Source organism: Phytophthora sojae, assembly GCF_000149755.1.
Source record: "Phytophthora sojae unplaced genomic scaffold PHYSOscaffold_5, whole genome shotgun sequence".
NCBI lineage: Eukaryota > Oomycota > Peronosporomycetes > Peronosporales > Peronosporaceae > Phytophthora > Phytophthora sojae.
Genome location: NW_009258119.1, coordinates 2928228 through 2941724, shown reverse-complemented (window position 1 = coordinate 2941724; position 13497 = coordinate 2928228). Strand labels below are relative to the sequence as shown.

Here is a 13497-nt window from a genome sequence, read left to right as displayed (position 1 = left end):
AGTGCTGTCATCCGGCAGAGTCGGTCGATACACGAAGCTCTTGTCTCCGTTGTCGTTGTCCGGCAGCGTCGGTCTGTACACGAAGCTGGTGTCTTCGGTCGCGGGGATACTGCTCTTCGCAGTCTCAATGGGTTTCTCGCGTTCCGGCAGCGTCGGTCGGTACACGAAGCTGTTGTCCACAAAGCTGCTCGTACTCGTCGGCTGCGTCTGGGGCTCTACAGCCTTGTTATCGGTGGTCGGCACACTCGGTCGGTACACGAAGCTGGTATCTACGAAGCTGTTGTTGCTCGTCGCGTTAACGGGAGGTGGCGCTTGACTCGGAGCTGCTTTATCTTCGTCGTCTGGCAGACTGGGTCTGTACACGAAGCTGTTGTCTGCCGCCGTGAAGCTGCTGTCGCCACCACCAGAGAAGCTCGGTTCGTCCGAGAAGCTGGGCCTGCCTTCGTCGAAGAAGCTGTCGCCGTAGTCCTCCTCGTCAAAGCTCGGCGGCCTGGACGCCAGACTCTCGTGGAGGTCGTTAGCGCGCATGGCCACATCAGCATCAGCTGCAGCCTCGGGCTCTGCGAAGCTGTTCTCGTCGGTGATGCTCGGGCGGCCGTCGCTCTCGTCGTCGCTCTTGTTGTACTCGGAGCCGGTCACGACGGACTCGCGCGTCATGGGTGCCGCCACGAGCTTCCTCGGGCCGCTCAGCAGTCCGTCGTCCTCGCGCGTGGCGAAGACGCCGGGCTTGGCCAGCGTCAGGCGGAAGCTGCGGTTGCTTGTCTCGCCCTCGCTCATGCCGCTGTCCGGTAGATCAACCGGAGGCCGGTCCATCTTGAGCGACGTGTCGAGGTACGCGCGGTCGTCCGCCTGCTGCTGCATCCTCAGCAGCGCGCGCGTGTGCGCGTCGTCCTCGGCCTCCTCGTCGCTGCTGTTGCTGCCGTCCGAGAGGAAGTCGGCGAACGCGCTCTCGGACTCGCGCACGCTCGTCTTGCGCCGGAGCGACTTGGCCGAGCTGGCCCGGGAGACGGGGGCGGGGGCGTTCATGGTCGCTTCAGCGCTGGCGCCCAGGCTCAGGTGATGCTCCACCTTGGACACGAGGTCCAGGACGTCGTCCACGGACGCGGCCGCGACCTCGACCCCTGCGGTCTCACGCTCCGGCTGGGGAGCCACGAGCTTCCGGGGCCCGGCGTCCTGCGCGTCCGGCAAGTCCCGCGGGTTCTGCAGCGTGAGCCGGAAGCTGCTCGCGCTCTCCGCCAGCTTGAAGGGCGCGTCGCTGTAGGCGCCGTCGTCGGCCTGCTGCTGCATGCGCAGGAGCGCGCGCGAGTCGGCGTCGTCCGCGTCCTCCACGTCCGCTTCATCGTCGCTGCTGCCGTCGGAGAGGAAGTCCGCGAAGGAGCTGGCGGTCTCGCGCGCGCTCGTCCTGCGGGCCAGCACGGCTGCAGACTCGCGGCTCAGCGTACGCCTCGGCAGCGGCGCGGCGGCGTCGGCCATGGGCATTCACAGTCCCGGTAGCTATAACCAGAGAGGCAAGTGCGAGACCAAGCGACCCGGTCCCCACGTGATCGACACCGCATGTAGAGGTGAGTGGGGTGTGGGGTGTTCTGGTCGGGGGCATCTGGCGGGTGCCGCCCGTCAACACATACACATGGCGCTCTCTCTATCTGCCTTGAGCTGCGGCTTCTCAGCTACACTTATACGTATGAAGGAATGCATTGGAGGTGGTGGGGTCCATCAGATCTGGTGAGAGGAATTGTCGCCACAGGGTTGGAGCCCTCGGTCGAAAGATGGTGTTGTTTGATAATCTTCACGTGGACCACCGGGGTACGTGTACAGATACAAGAGACAATGAAAGGGGCTCAGCCTGGAAGAGCGGAGTGCGCGCTAGAGGGCTAAATCTGAAGTGATGAAGGCAGTTACCGCACGCGCGCCTTGGGCCAGGAGCTCCATTCAAAATTGTGTGTCGCGCGAATGTCGCGCGTGGAGTAACTACATAATAATGAGTAACTGCATAATAATACTGAGATAACGTTAGCATGTGTACCGTAAGGATAAATATCGTGACGGTGCCGACACATATGATTTTATACTTAGCCACTGTATGGTGGCCATGGTCCAATCAAATGGCGATGACCGATTATTATCGAATGAGAAGGGCGATAGATGGTATTTTATCCAATCATCAACGTTAGGGGTAGGGGTATGAGCCGCCGACATACCTGCCGACGTATCCTAAGAATCAATCCGAGTGTCGTTGTCCGTAGATCACGTGAATTTCTATTGGCTAAAACGCCACCCCACTAATTCCGATTTGCTGCAGCGAAGGCGGCACCGCGTGCGTTCTAGTGGGCCGCAGGGCTACAACTATGTACTAATAACACGGTGAGTAGTGCAGCGAGCCGACGAGGCGAGCGGAACGGGGGCGGTTACGTCACCCCCGCCGTGACGCTTGGCCTAATATAATACTTTTCGGAACACCTGCTATTAATTAAAATGGGCCCACCGCATAGTAGCAGCGATAGCAGAGTCCGCTTAAACATATAATAGCACTGCGAGTAGTGCATAGTGGCAGCGATAGCTGGGCTTGCCCTACTACATAGTATAATTTTAATTCTGCGAACTTGGTTAAACATAAGCACATTGTAAGCCATAGCAGCGCATAGTTAGCTATAGCAGCGCGTAGTCAGCGATATGGTATGCTGCTACGCAGCCGGCACAGGATTAAATCGATGTCGCATGAAGCCGTGCGTGTATCGCACCTGTTTAAGTATATTGAAATGTTATGAAAGTAAACTTAATAGGTCATCTAAATAATTATCTAGTCGGTCTCTATTGGTGAGGAAGCATCAATCGCATCATCAAGTTTCATTCGAACCATTTCGCATTCTCACGCCCGACCCGAAGACGCAACACCAGGACGAAGTTACAGCACGAAGGTAAGTGCTTGGCAGGGCGTTGTTGCAGCTAATAGCTTGCTTGTATTTGATTATTAACAGCGCGGATGTAAGAAAGTAAATTGATATTATCGCAAGTGGGTTATTGCACTCAGAAGCTGCTTATCTGGTAGTTGTGCGTATATCTGTTCTGTTTTATTTTCGCTATCTCAGCCCCCGCGAAGCCCTAGCACACTAGAGGTTTGGGCTGGTAGTGCATATTTCAAGCCCGCGAATGCACTTCAATAGAGGTCGGCACGCTCACAACGACGACTCAAAGTGCTGAAAGTATTTGAAAGTATTATTTGGAGTATACTTGCACGCATCCGCGTTCAACGTGGTTGAGAGCTTGCCGTAGTGACTGGCACTTTGCAATGCAGCGCACTAAGTCACTTGTGAATTAAATAAACTGAGAATACAAAACGCCGACTACGCATTATAGACACACTATCGATACTATACGCAGCATCTGCGACTGGCAGCAGCGACCACCAGCCATGCTGATCGTCATGTTCATGATGCGCACCACAGGGACGCTTTCGAGAAGCGCGGCTGGCGCAGTGGTTTTTCACGATGCTGGCACTCTTGACTGGCCGGCTTCGAAAGTCGACACCACTGAGACCGCCCGCTCGGCCAAGACCGCCAGCGCCACCTCCGAAGCCCCCAGCACCAACGGTGGCACCAGCACCAACAGCACCACGAGAAGCATCCGCTTCGAGCCTAACTGGTCGTTGATCACCTCGTACACGACGCGTTCCACACCACGGGCGCCGATCCATCGTACTCCTTGTGGTTCACGCCCATCATGTACATAGGCGTGGAGTTCTTGGGCGGCTCCGAGTTCACCGCCTTCTAGCAGCCGCCCTCGAAGTGGGCGTGGGCCTTGTCCGTCGTCGCGAACGCGCCCGTCGACTCGCACACATACATGGCGCCGACGTTGTCCCACGGGCGACGGGCTGCGCGCCGCGAACACGTGGATCACCTCCCTGTTCACCACCAGACCGCCGTCGTTGGTCTCCACCGAGCTGTCAAACTTGCCGTGTACTTGAACAGGCGAACGGGTTGTTGATTCAGTTGACTTGGACGAAGCGGCATAACCTTTCAGATAAAAAAATCGATATATTTCCTCATACAGTCCGAAAACTTACTTTGTGTCAGTTCATATCGAGTGATTTTGACTACAATAGATGGTTCCAAAACATTTTCGGGAAATGGTGAGCGATTAAGACTACGGACCTTTCCTTCGCACTGAGTGATTTGGACTAGGTACGATGATCCGCAGAAAATTTCTGTGATTGATCTAGACAACGGATCCTTCCTTGAAGACAAAGAAGCAAAACGACCACAATCTAAAAGAGCTGAGTTCGTCCTCAGTTCAGCTTTTTCGGTCGCCGCAGCAGCCCCCCCCCCCCGTGCTCACGGTAAAAAACTCCGCTGCTGTGGCGCCGAACTAGCTGGACTCGCACCGCATCGGAACTATCACCACCTGCACATCGCCGCGCTACCTACCGAGCCTCGCTTCATCATCTCGCCATCGCTCATGCTATCGTAGGCGCACAGTGCTGAATTTGTATTAGACTTTAGCATAATTCTATCTTGGTAGCAGCGCGCCGAACACGCTCCGCGCTTTAGTAGATAGATCAAATATCGCTGCACAAGCCACTTGCATACCAACTAGAACACCGAGCATTCTGCTATCGGCAAAGACCCTCTCGGAGGAGTCCTCCTTCATCCCAGAGCTGGCACCGGCGTACTTAACGTTTACCCTTAATCTCTGGAAACGAATATCCTACTCAACTAGTTGGGCACTCCACCGAAAAAACCTCTACTTTTCCGTGAATTTCATGCGATATCTGAAATTATTAACTGACTTTACTTGATTTCAGTATACTTTTACTTCATGTGCGCCACATATCAGGTGCATCGAATTAATCCTGGTTGGGCTGTCCATACTTCGTAACCGAAGCACTACCAGTAGGACAAGTGAACAATGCGTCGTCGGTCATTCGCCCAGTTAATCAAGCAGACCGCCCACTTCATTCGTGGGCTTGATGCTTGCTCCCTCAATAGTGCGAGGGGAGACTCCTCGTTTGGTACTGCTGGCTCATGCGCCCCAGTCGATTCGCTGACAAAAACCTCCTGGCTCCTCGATCGTGGTAAACAGTGTGCGCTTTGCCCTCGCGCTCACACTCGGGTCTGCTGGACCACGGCTTCCTGCTGCTCCATCCGGTGCTGCCGACCACGGTAGCTGTTGCCGTACTTACCTTCGCTGTGCGCCATGCACATGCCGCTGCGCTGCGCCCACTTGGAGCAGCCACTGGGGTGGCCACAGCGACGACCACCGCCGTGCGAGCGGCAGAAGCCGTCGCCCTGCGAGCTCTTGGAGCATCCCTCCACACGGCAGCGAACACCTCCACCGTGAGCCTTGCACAGTCCTCGCGAGCGCGACAAGTTCTGGCAGCCTTCAGCCATGCATATCTTCCGTCGCTTGCCCTTGGTTCGTGATCCAGCCGTCGGCGTACTGGCGACTCCCATGGGCGACACACTGCCTGCGAGCACCAGCACCGCCGCCGGCTTTGCGTCCAAATGTAGGAACACATTTGGAATTCCAGCCCGCCACCGTGTTGTAAATGCTCGCAGGTGGTGAGAGCTGCATCATACGACTTATGAAGCGTCATAGCATATGACTATGACTTGTTTTAATAATATGATATGATCAGAGTGGCACCCACTATCCGTCCCGGAAATAGTGTTGAAACCCATCATCCGACCCGCCTGAATTTTTTATCGAGCCATTTTCTGTTGTAGTGTTATTGTGAGTTCTACTCTAATTTTCCGATCGGGGCGGATTGAATCGACCGTGGCAAACCGCCGGCGAATCGCCAATGCACTTGGGTTGACTATGGTCGCCCGGCTATGCCCCCCTTGATTCCCAACTAAGTACGGATTGGGCTTGACATGCGTATGTTTGTTGGCTGGCGATTCGGCAAATGACTTGATGTTTGTATCGGTTGGACAGGGGCCCCAAAATCGACCCGATTCGGCAAATTTGGCCGGAATTCACAATAGCAAATTTGCGAGGTGACATAACCACTTTTGGAAGGGTTTAGAAATCATATTGAGTTAAGTATACTGTGAAGAAACCCTCTCGAAAATGGTTATGCTACCACTCGAAAACGCTAGCACGATAATTTCGATAGGCAGCTTTGGATTGCACATAACAATTTGGAACGGAGCACTTCAACTTCGCCCCCCCTGGTATCGACAACTGCATTGCTGGAGGCGCGCCACAAAACAAGATGCCGTCTAAAGGAAAAGCGCGCGCGAGCACAGCGACGACCAAGGAGGTGGAGGAAGAGCAGGAGCAGGAGGAGAAGGCCAGTGGGGTGGTGCTCCGGCCCCACATGACCGACGAGGAGGTCCAAGGTGTGCTGGTCGCCGCCCAGGTCTTCGTGTATCCTCCTGACGACAAGAAGAAGGCCGGCCAGGTCGACGTCACCTACATTGCAGACCTCTACGATCGCTGCCCCGCTACTATCCGAAAGATTATCGATCGGAAGCCAAGGATCGGCAGCGGTCGCGTGCCCATTCACGACCCTGCCGTCCTGGCGCAGTGCTTGCGCTCGCTGCCGCCGAACTTGAGCGGGAGGCAAAAGGCAAGGTACACGAGCGTGGCACCAAGCACACTGGCACGACTGCGCGTTTCCATCGAGCAGGAGCTCGCAGAGGCGACTACGGTCCATTTCAAGGCTGCCAACCGGAGCGTGCGGATTGAGATGTTGCAGCAGCTTTGTCGTGACGACGTGACAGAGGTGTGGATGGCGTATTACGCTGTCACCGACTGTGGGTTCGTAGATGTCCTTGTGTGGCTCGTCGGGAAGGGCGTGAAGGTTTACGTGCTGTTTGACAAGATGTGAACCCTTACCTGTAAGGCTGCCGTCCGGTGTGTGAAGCGGTTTATTCTTGCAGGCACCGGCTGTGCATGCTACACTACAAGCTCACGGCAATCATTACAAAGACTGCAGTAATTACTTGGCCTGGATCGACTAACCTGACAATCGCAGCGTGACTCCACAACGACGAGCTTTTGGTCAGCACGGAGGGACCTTGTGGTAAGTTTTCGTTTTTGTTTGTAGCAATTTCGATATCGCAACTAACTTGTTGTGATTTTCACATTTATAGGGTACGAGGCATATAAGTTGTTGTACTGGCTGTGGTCGAGAGGCATCACTGCAACATTGGACGACTTGGTCAATTTGGTCGCCCGAAATCCGGTCGGCAGTGAAGCTGGAGACGTCACCATCGTCGTGTCGGACAAGGAGCTCAAGTTCGTCGAGGGGGAGGCTGGGAAGCTGGGACTGCAGGAGTGGGTCGACGGCTGCTCTAACTACAGACGGATGGCTCGTTACTTGTTCAGTGCGAGCAGGAACGCGAGCTCGCTATGCTCTGCGGTCAGAACGCAGTTGTTCTAGCGGCAGAGCGGCCTCCCATACGGGATCTGGACGCCCACGGCCTCCTCAATGCCTGGACCGACACAGAGCCAACCCCCCGAAGCCCCACTGGACCCTTCCAAGCTCTACAGACGACAGCGGCTAACCTAGAACGAGATCTGGACAAGCTCAAACCTTGGTCGCCAATCTATCGCTTCTAGGATGTACAAGATGAGGTGGTCCAGCTACAACAAGATGTGCAAGACGCCGTCGATGCGAGACTGCATGGCGTCTCCCCTCCCCAACGAGTCCTCTTGGACGAAACGTTACGCGTTGCAGAAGCCCGAAGGCAGAACAATGAGCTTCGGATCAGGCGAGAGATAAGAGAGCAAGCCATACTCCGATACCTCAGAGTTAGGACGGCAATGGGTTTTGCTGAAGAAGAACTTGACGCAGTGGCCCTGGAGAAGACAACGGCAGTGCAGGACAAGCCGGCGGTCAAGCCGGCGCCGGCGTCAACAACGCGCGCAAGCTGGCGGAGCTGCGGCGCAAGTACCTCGAGGTCATCGACATGGTCATCCAGGGGCTGCAGACCGCGTTCTCCTTCTGCCCCGAGCCACCCGCGGACCCGTCGATCGAGCACAAGCTCATGCGCACCGTGCGGACGCTGGAGAAGCTGCGCTCGCTGCTGCTCATGAACCCGGCGAGGCTGCAGCGGGTGTCGCTCGCCCAGCTGGACACGGTCGAGCAGCAGCTCCAAATGAACCTGCTCCCACTCGCGACGCTGTTCCGCAGCTTTGAGAAGATACGTAGCAAAGGACAGCCGAGGAAGCCCCACGACTGGCGACTCCTGTCGCTCAGTCTCAGTCTGTAGGGATATTTATTTATCATTTATCATTGAAACATGCCGAGAAAGCGACCATCGTCGGCGGCGTTTCCGTCGTAGGAAACGCTCTTCGTCACGCGCCTGTACAGTGGGATGGAGCCGGCAGTGGCAGTTAGGCAAGCATGACTGCTTCGGTGAGCGCGTGCCACGCGCTGCGTTGGTGAGTTTACTCCGGCATCCGCATCCGGCATCACCCAACCCTTCGTGCGTGGAGCTGGAACTCAGATCTAGAGCTCTATCCTAGATTCTGGAACTCCATTTTAGAACTTCTTTCTTAACCCCTTTAGCAGAAAAGTGCTTACGATTAAAAAAACATGAATGATGATATCGAGGGCACAGCGATTTTTTTCTTATCGCGACGAGAGAGGGTTGTGTCGTGTAGGAACACGCACTACATCATATAATAGCACACTTTAGCCACCAACAACACCCACCAAGTCCCGATGCCTCAATGGGCTTGTTAGGGTTAGAACCTGAAGGCCCAGGAACTTTCCCTTGCGCCGGGTTGATGTTTCCTCTGTGCACCGTGTTTCCGCTTAGTCAACTGACGGAAAACCAGCGTCACCAGCCACGAGCGAAGGCTGGCATGCTCTCACACACAATATAAACCTCGCAGGCCCTCAGGAAGGAAGGATCCCAGCCAGTCACGGCTTGATACGAGGGTGCCGGAGCTATACTCCGACGGGAAGGATAAATGGAGTGCGCTCTCGCTCCTCCACTACACGGCGATGACTCGCCCTTCGTATACACGGCCACCTCTTCTCTTCTCTTGGCCTGACCACGGGTAAACGCACGCTACGATACTAGCAGGCGCGTCCACCGACAGTCATAATCCTACCAACAGGTTTATCCAATTGCTACGGGAACTCACCGATAGCCCGGACGTCTTCCTTGAGTGGTTGGGAGGAAAAGCTGTTCTGTTATTGTTGCTCAAATGACTTATCTGCTCTATCTTCTCTTTCCTATGGTTCAATACAAATATCTAGTCTAGACGTGTCCGTTTTGGATCTTCCAGGTAACCACCCGACTCTTCCGAGCTCTCTTGAAGGCTCGGACGGCCTCCCGATGACTCGAAGAGTCGCCTTAGGTGCGGAACTCAGGCCAAAGTTCGCCGTAGGTTCGGGTCGTCCTTGAAGTCCCGGTGTTGTGTAGACACACCACGGCTTGAGCTTGAGTGTCGACGAATCATCGTCATCTGTCCAGACTGGCCAATCAGCGGACGTCGAACACCATCGAACAAATGGCGATGTGCCTCGATCCGCCAGTTGAGTTGACGCCGAACGCCGCGGGCCTTGCCGTGAGCTTCACTCAACTTTCCCGGCACCACAGTTGTTGAAGAAGTACTGTAGTTGCTGCTTCTGCACCCGAAGTATTGTGCGCGAAGCACTCTCCACGGTGGTGGTGAAAGATGGTAGGGCGTTAAGCGGTATGCTTGCCGACATCTACACAGCTCAAAGATACTGTGGCTCGGAAGGACTGCACGTTGGACGGAGGACGCGACGGCTAGAACCTCGCAGCTCAAGCGCGAATGTGTTTTCTCGCTAGTCTTTGCTTATAAAAAGGCAACGCCGGTTGTGTGACCGAGTACAGAAGTGCTTTTCTCGATAGCGCTCCATCTAGTCTACTCCACAAACATGTTGGTGATTTTCACAAAACATCAACTCTGTGCAAATGCAAACGCTTTTGTACGTTTGCTGCTCTATCGGTTTAGGGGCTACTCAAGTGAGCTGTTACCGCTTGTAGAGCTCATATTCCACGAACACACCACACCGTAACCAGCGTAAGGATATCATCGTTACATGGGGGAGAACCCTCGCCCAGCAGGCCGCTGTTGTCATGCGACGGCTTTGTGGATTGGATGACCGCATGAACGACTGACCGCTTTTCGCCGAGTAGTTTTATAAGACTACTTGTATTAATAAATCTGGAGTCGAAATCAAGTCATTTGATCAACGGATCTATCTCCAAAATTCATTCCGTGTGTTTGTTGTGCGTATGAGCGAATTCTGACCAGGCAGAACGGTACGAATAAAACGTCAATATGAATATTGTCAGTAAACATGAAGAGATGTTTGGTGTTCTAGACGAAATTTGCGATCCGGCCGATTGCAATCGCCCGAGCCAAATCGCCCGCCAATCGCCCCGGTCATTTGGATTGGCTATAGGACCTCCATTATGAGTTTGTGTTGGGCGAATCTCGCAATCGGCCCGATTTGGAAAATTTCAACGGAATTGACATTCTCATATTTACGTAAGTTACATATGGGATTTTCCGCCAAAACGTAGGCGGATTGGCTTATAATTTCCGGAATTGGTGTATTCCCACCTTGGAGTACGACACATTGACTGAGGTCCACTATTGGACATTAGGATCGCATCCTTCCGGGAAAGCGTAAGCGGCGGTAGCCGACGATTAGCGGAGACTCCTATTGGTCAAAATATTTCTACCTAAGTGCACAGTCCTGATTCGCCTCCAGGTTCCAGTGTAGTTAAACAACTACTTTCCGGAGACCTCGAGCACAAATCTATGCCTCCTGCTATGTGTCCACTAAAACCAGCAGAATTTTAAATACAGTGTCGCAGGATTAAGAGTTTGCGTAAGTATGTTCTACAACAAGTTGTCTCCGTTTTTCGGTGGCCTCCGTAGACTCCTGGGTTGTGTCCGCGCCGCTCGTCCAGCCGGATGTCGCCGCGCAGCCCTTGTCGTTCGCCGCGATCACCTCCTTGCCCGTCACCGTCTCCATCGTCTCGGCCGAGGCGACGCCAGCAGACGTCGGCTTAGAGTGGGTGGCACTCACGGCCAAACCTATGCAGTCCCTGAGTGAAGGGGCTCCACTACTTGGTGGAGTCTCATCGGCAGGAGTACACAGCGAACGGTGCGCGCGCCACTGAAACGAAGCGCGCTGCGCGATAGTGGTCAAGCAGCACGCGATGGCCGGCGCTGTTTGTTCGAACTACGTTCGTGTTAACTCAAATCATAACGCCACCCTTTTCCGGATGCGCCAAGCTTCGTAGTAGTAGTACGGCTTCAGCTTTCATGTTTTTCTTTTCTTTTCTTGGAGACTGTACTGTCACTTAGTTACTAGTTGCTTACTACTCCTGTCTACCAACAACTTACGACAAAGCAACCTGGGCCCACTCGTGCTAGAAACGCTGTGGCTCTCCGATTGCGGAGAGTCCGATGAAAATCCAAAGCGCGACATCAGAGAGGACAGGTGATCGATATCGCCACCCACGAGGTTCGGCACGTACAGGGCACGGGCCCCTCAGCTTCCATGTTGTTTCGGTTGTCACGGCCCAACCACCTACTTTATCTGTAATGCGTATGCTACTAAATGCTTCACCTAGATAGTATGTCTAGTAGATATACACCGCATTTCCGAGGGACTTAATAAGTGACCCGCAAGTGCAGTGTACCCGACGTGCCCCTCATTCGGACTGCCAAGGGCTAGTCATGTCATTTTAACCAATCAGAGCGATCCATTAAAGCGTCGGTGGCAGGGACTTACGTTTTCTCAAGTCAATTCAATATGTATTTGTGGCCAGAGCCATATCGGTTATGTTATTGACTCAAGGCATACAAAAACACAGTCAGATCCATGAAATCTAATTTGTATTTGTATTTGTTGCGGTTATGGCGACTACGCCCGAGGCGCGCTAAAATCTAAAATGTTTTTACCAATATTTTATGTCTGATGGACATCACCATAATGTGAATAGTTTATCAAGTCAACATATTACTGAATTGGAGGACGCTACTACTCAGGCACATTGAACTCTTTTACCGTCATCTACCGGCACGAGTGAGATTCAATCGTTCTGCGCGTAATATCTTAAGCTGCTTTACTATATCTACCACAGCAAAAAACTACTGTATATATATCGTCTTCAAACGGTGAATACACGTCTCGAATTTAAACGGTGAATAGCAATGTTATTCGCTTGTGATACGTCACTACAGGCTCAATTATTCACGTGTCCAGTGTCCATGAGCTACTGTTTGCTGCTGGTCAGCTCAAAAAAGCGTTTGTAGTACGGGTTGGCCATCACGACCTTTTCTGGCTTGCCTGTCAATCCCAACATTTCGTGCACGTACTTGTTGGATCTAATCAACTCGGCCCAAATGTCCAACTTCACCTCCATCTCGCCTGGGGTTGATCTGGTTAAGATCGGGAGCTCGTCCACAAAGGAGTTTCTATTCGCGTAATAGAGCTTGTCGTACAGCGTCGCGTACTCCTTGTAGAGTGCGAATGTCTGTCGTTCAGCCTCCGACATCTGCCCCAAATTCCACTTCGTCCAGAGCGTTATCGTATCAACGCCTTCATAAATCGCATCCTTCATCACCTTGCGCTCAAACTGGAGATAGCGCTCGTAGTTCGGATGGGTTGTGAGGGCGTTTCCTCGCAATCCTAATAGTCCCAGCTCCTTCATGACCTGCTTGGGGGGCGTTCCGTTGGCGACCCACGCCTTCATTTGGTAGTGTTTCACGATCCACGACCACACACCGTTCTCTTCCGTCTCGCTCGAGTCGGGGACAGATCTCAGCTGTCTCCCGCCGTCGACGCTGACACGCTTGCGCGCCAGAGGAGCATGATCGAGCGAAGCCACCGAAGGGAATTCTGCTTGAGCACCCGTGACGAGTAAATCGCAAGCAACGAGCATCGCCACGAGCCAGACGCAGTACCAATGCATAGCTGAGTGCGTCGACAGGGGGGGGGGGGGGCTTGAGATCTTGTGAGCAAAATGAGAACTGATGTCGAATAGCGCGAGTTGTGTGCACTTGGTGATTGTGATACTTTCTTCCTCCAGTTGCCATGCATGTATTGTGCTTTGCATCCAGTTTGCCCTCCTATTTAGTGCACTACTTAGTGTTCGAACTTAGCGGTAAATCATAGTGGCCTTGAATGCGAGCTGCTCGAATCTTGTTTCGAAACCGATATGGCTCAGGAATGGCACATTCTAAAAGTGCCAAAAGGATGCTAATCCGTACTGAATGTGCTAAATCATGCAGGAGATGGTATGCGCACTACATAGTGCTGATTGACCATCCACGACTTACAGCAATTCGTACTCGAGTACGATTTATCACTAAGTCGTGCTGATAAGTCGTACGAGTTACAGTCCGAAGTGCCAAAAAGTCTGCAAAGCACAATATAATATCGTCATACATGAAGCGGATGAGATGTACAGGGCATCTGCCATTTCGAACTGTTCATAGTACCTCGCTGCTTGATGGCGTGAAAGTATACTGTAGATTTGCTTTACATGG

The 13497-nt window shown here is 53.4% G+C and overlaps 4 protein-coding genes across 4 annotated transcripts; 1 reads left to right on the top strand and 3 right to left on the bottom strand.

Annotated features, from left to right (window-relative positions):
- Nucleotides 1-3480: 3480 nt before the first annotated feature.
- PHYSODRAFT_333509 (hypothetical protein) lies at nucleotides 3481-4454 on the bottom strand (the record flags this gene model as incomplete). Its single annotated transcript, XM_009530695.1, has 4 exons — nucleotides 3481-3632; nucleotides 3659-3764; nucleotides 3838-3945; nucleotides 4422-4454. The coding sequence occupies 4 exons, from the start codon at nucleotides 4452-4454 to the stop codon at nucleotides 3481-3483; spliced, it is 399 nt and encodes a 132-aa protein (XP_009528990.1).
- Nucleotides 4455-5096: 642 nt separating this feature from the next.
- On the bottom strand, nucleotides 5097-5447 carry PHYSODRAFT_260013 (hypothetical protein; the record flags this gene model as incomplete). Its single annotated transcript, XM_009530694.1, has 1 exon — nucleotides 5097-5447. The coding sequence occupies one exon, from the start codon at nucleotides 5445-5447 to the stop codon at nucleotides 5097-5099; it is 351 nt and encodes a 116-aa protein (XP_009528989.1).
- A 764-nt stretch (nucleotides 5448-6211) lies between these two features.
- Nucleotides 6212-8216, top strand: PHYSODRAFT_333507 (hypothetical protein; the record flags this gene model as incomplete). The annotated part of the gene is made up of 4 exons (XM_009530693.1): nucleotides 6212-6825; nucleotides 7135-7282; nucleotides 7330-7541; nucleotides 7799-8216. 4 exons carry the CDS (start codon nucleotides 6212-6214, stop codon nucleotides 8214-8216), a joined length of 1392 nt encoding a protein of 463 aa, XP_009528988.1.
- Nucleotides 8217-12221: 4005 nt separating this feature from the next.
- Nucleotides 12222-12920, bottom strand: PHYSODRAFT_286276 (hypothetical protein; the record flags this gene model as incomplete). The annotated part of the gene is made up of 1 exon (XM_009530692.1): nucleotides 12222-12920. One exon carries the CDS (start codon nucleotides 12918-12920, stop codon nucleotides 12222-12224), a length of 699 nt encoding a protein of 232 aa, XP_009528987.1.
- Between the last annotated feature and the right edge of the window lie 577 nt (nucleotides 12921-13497).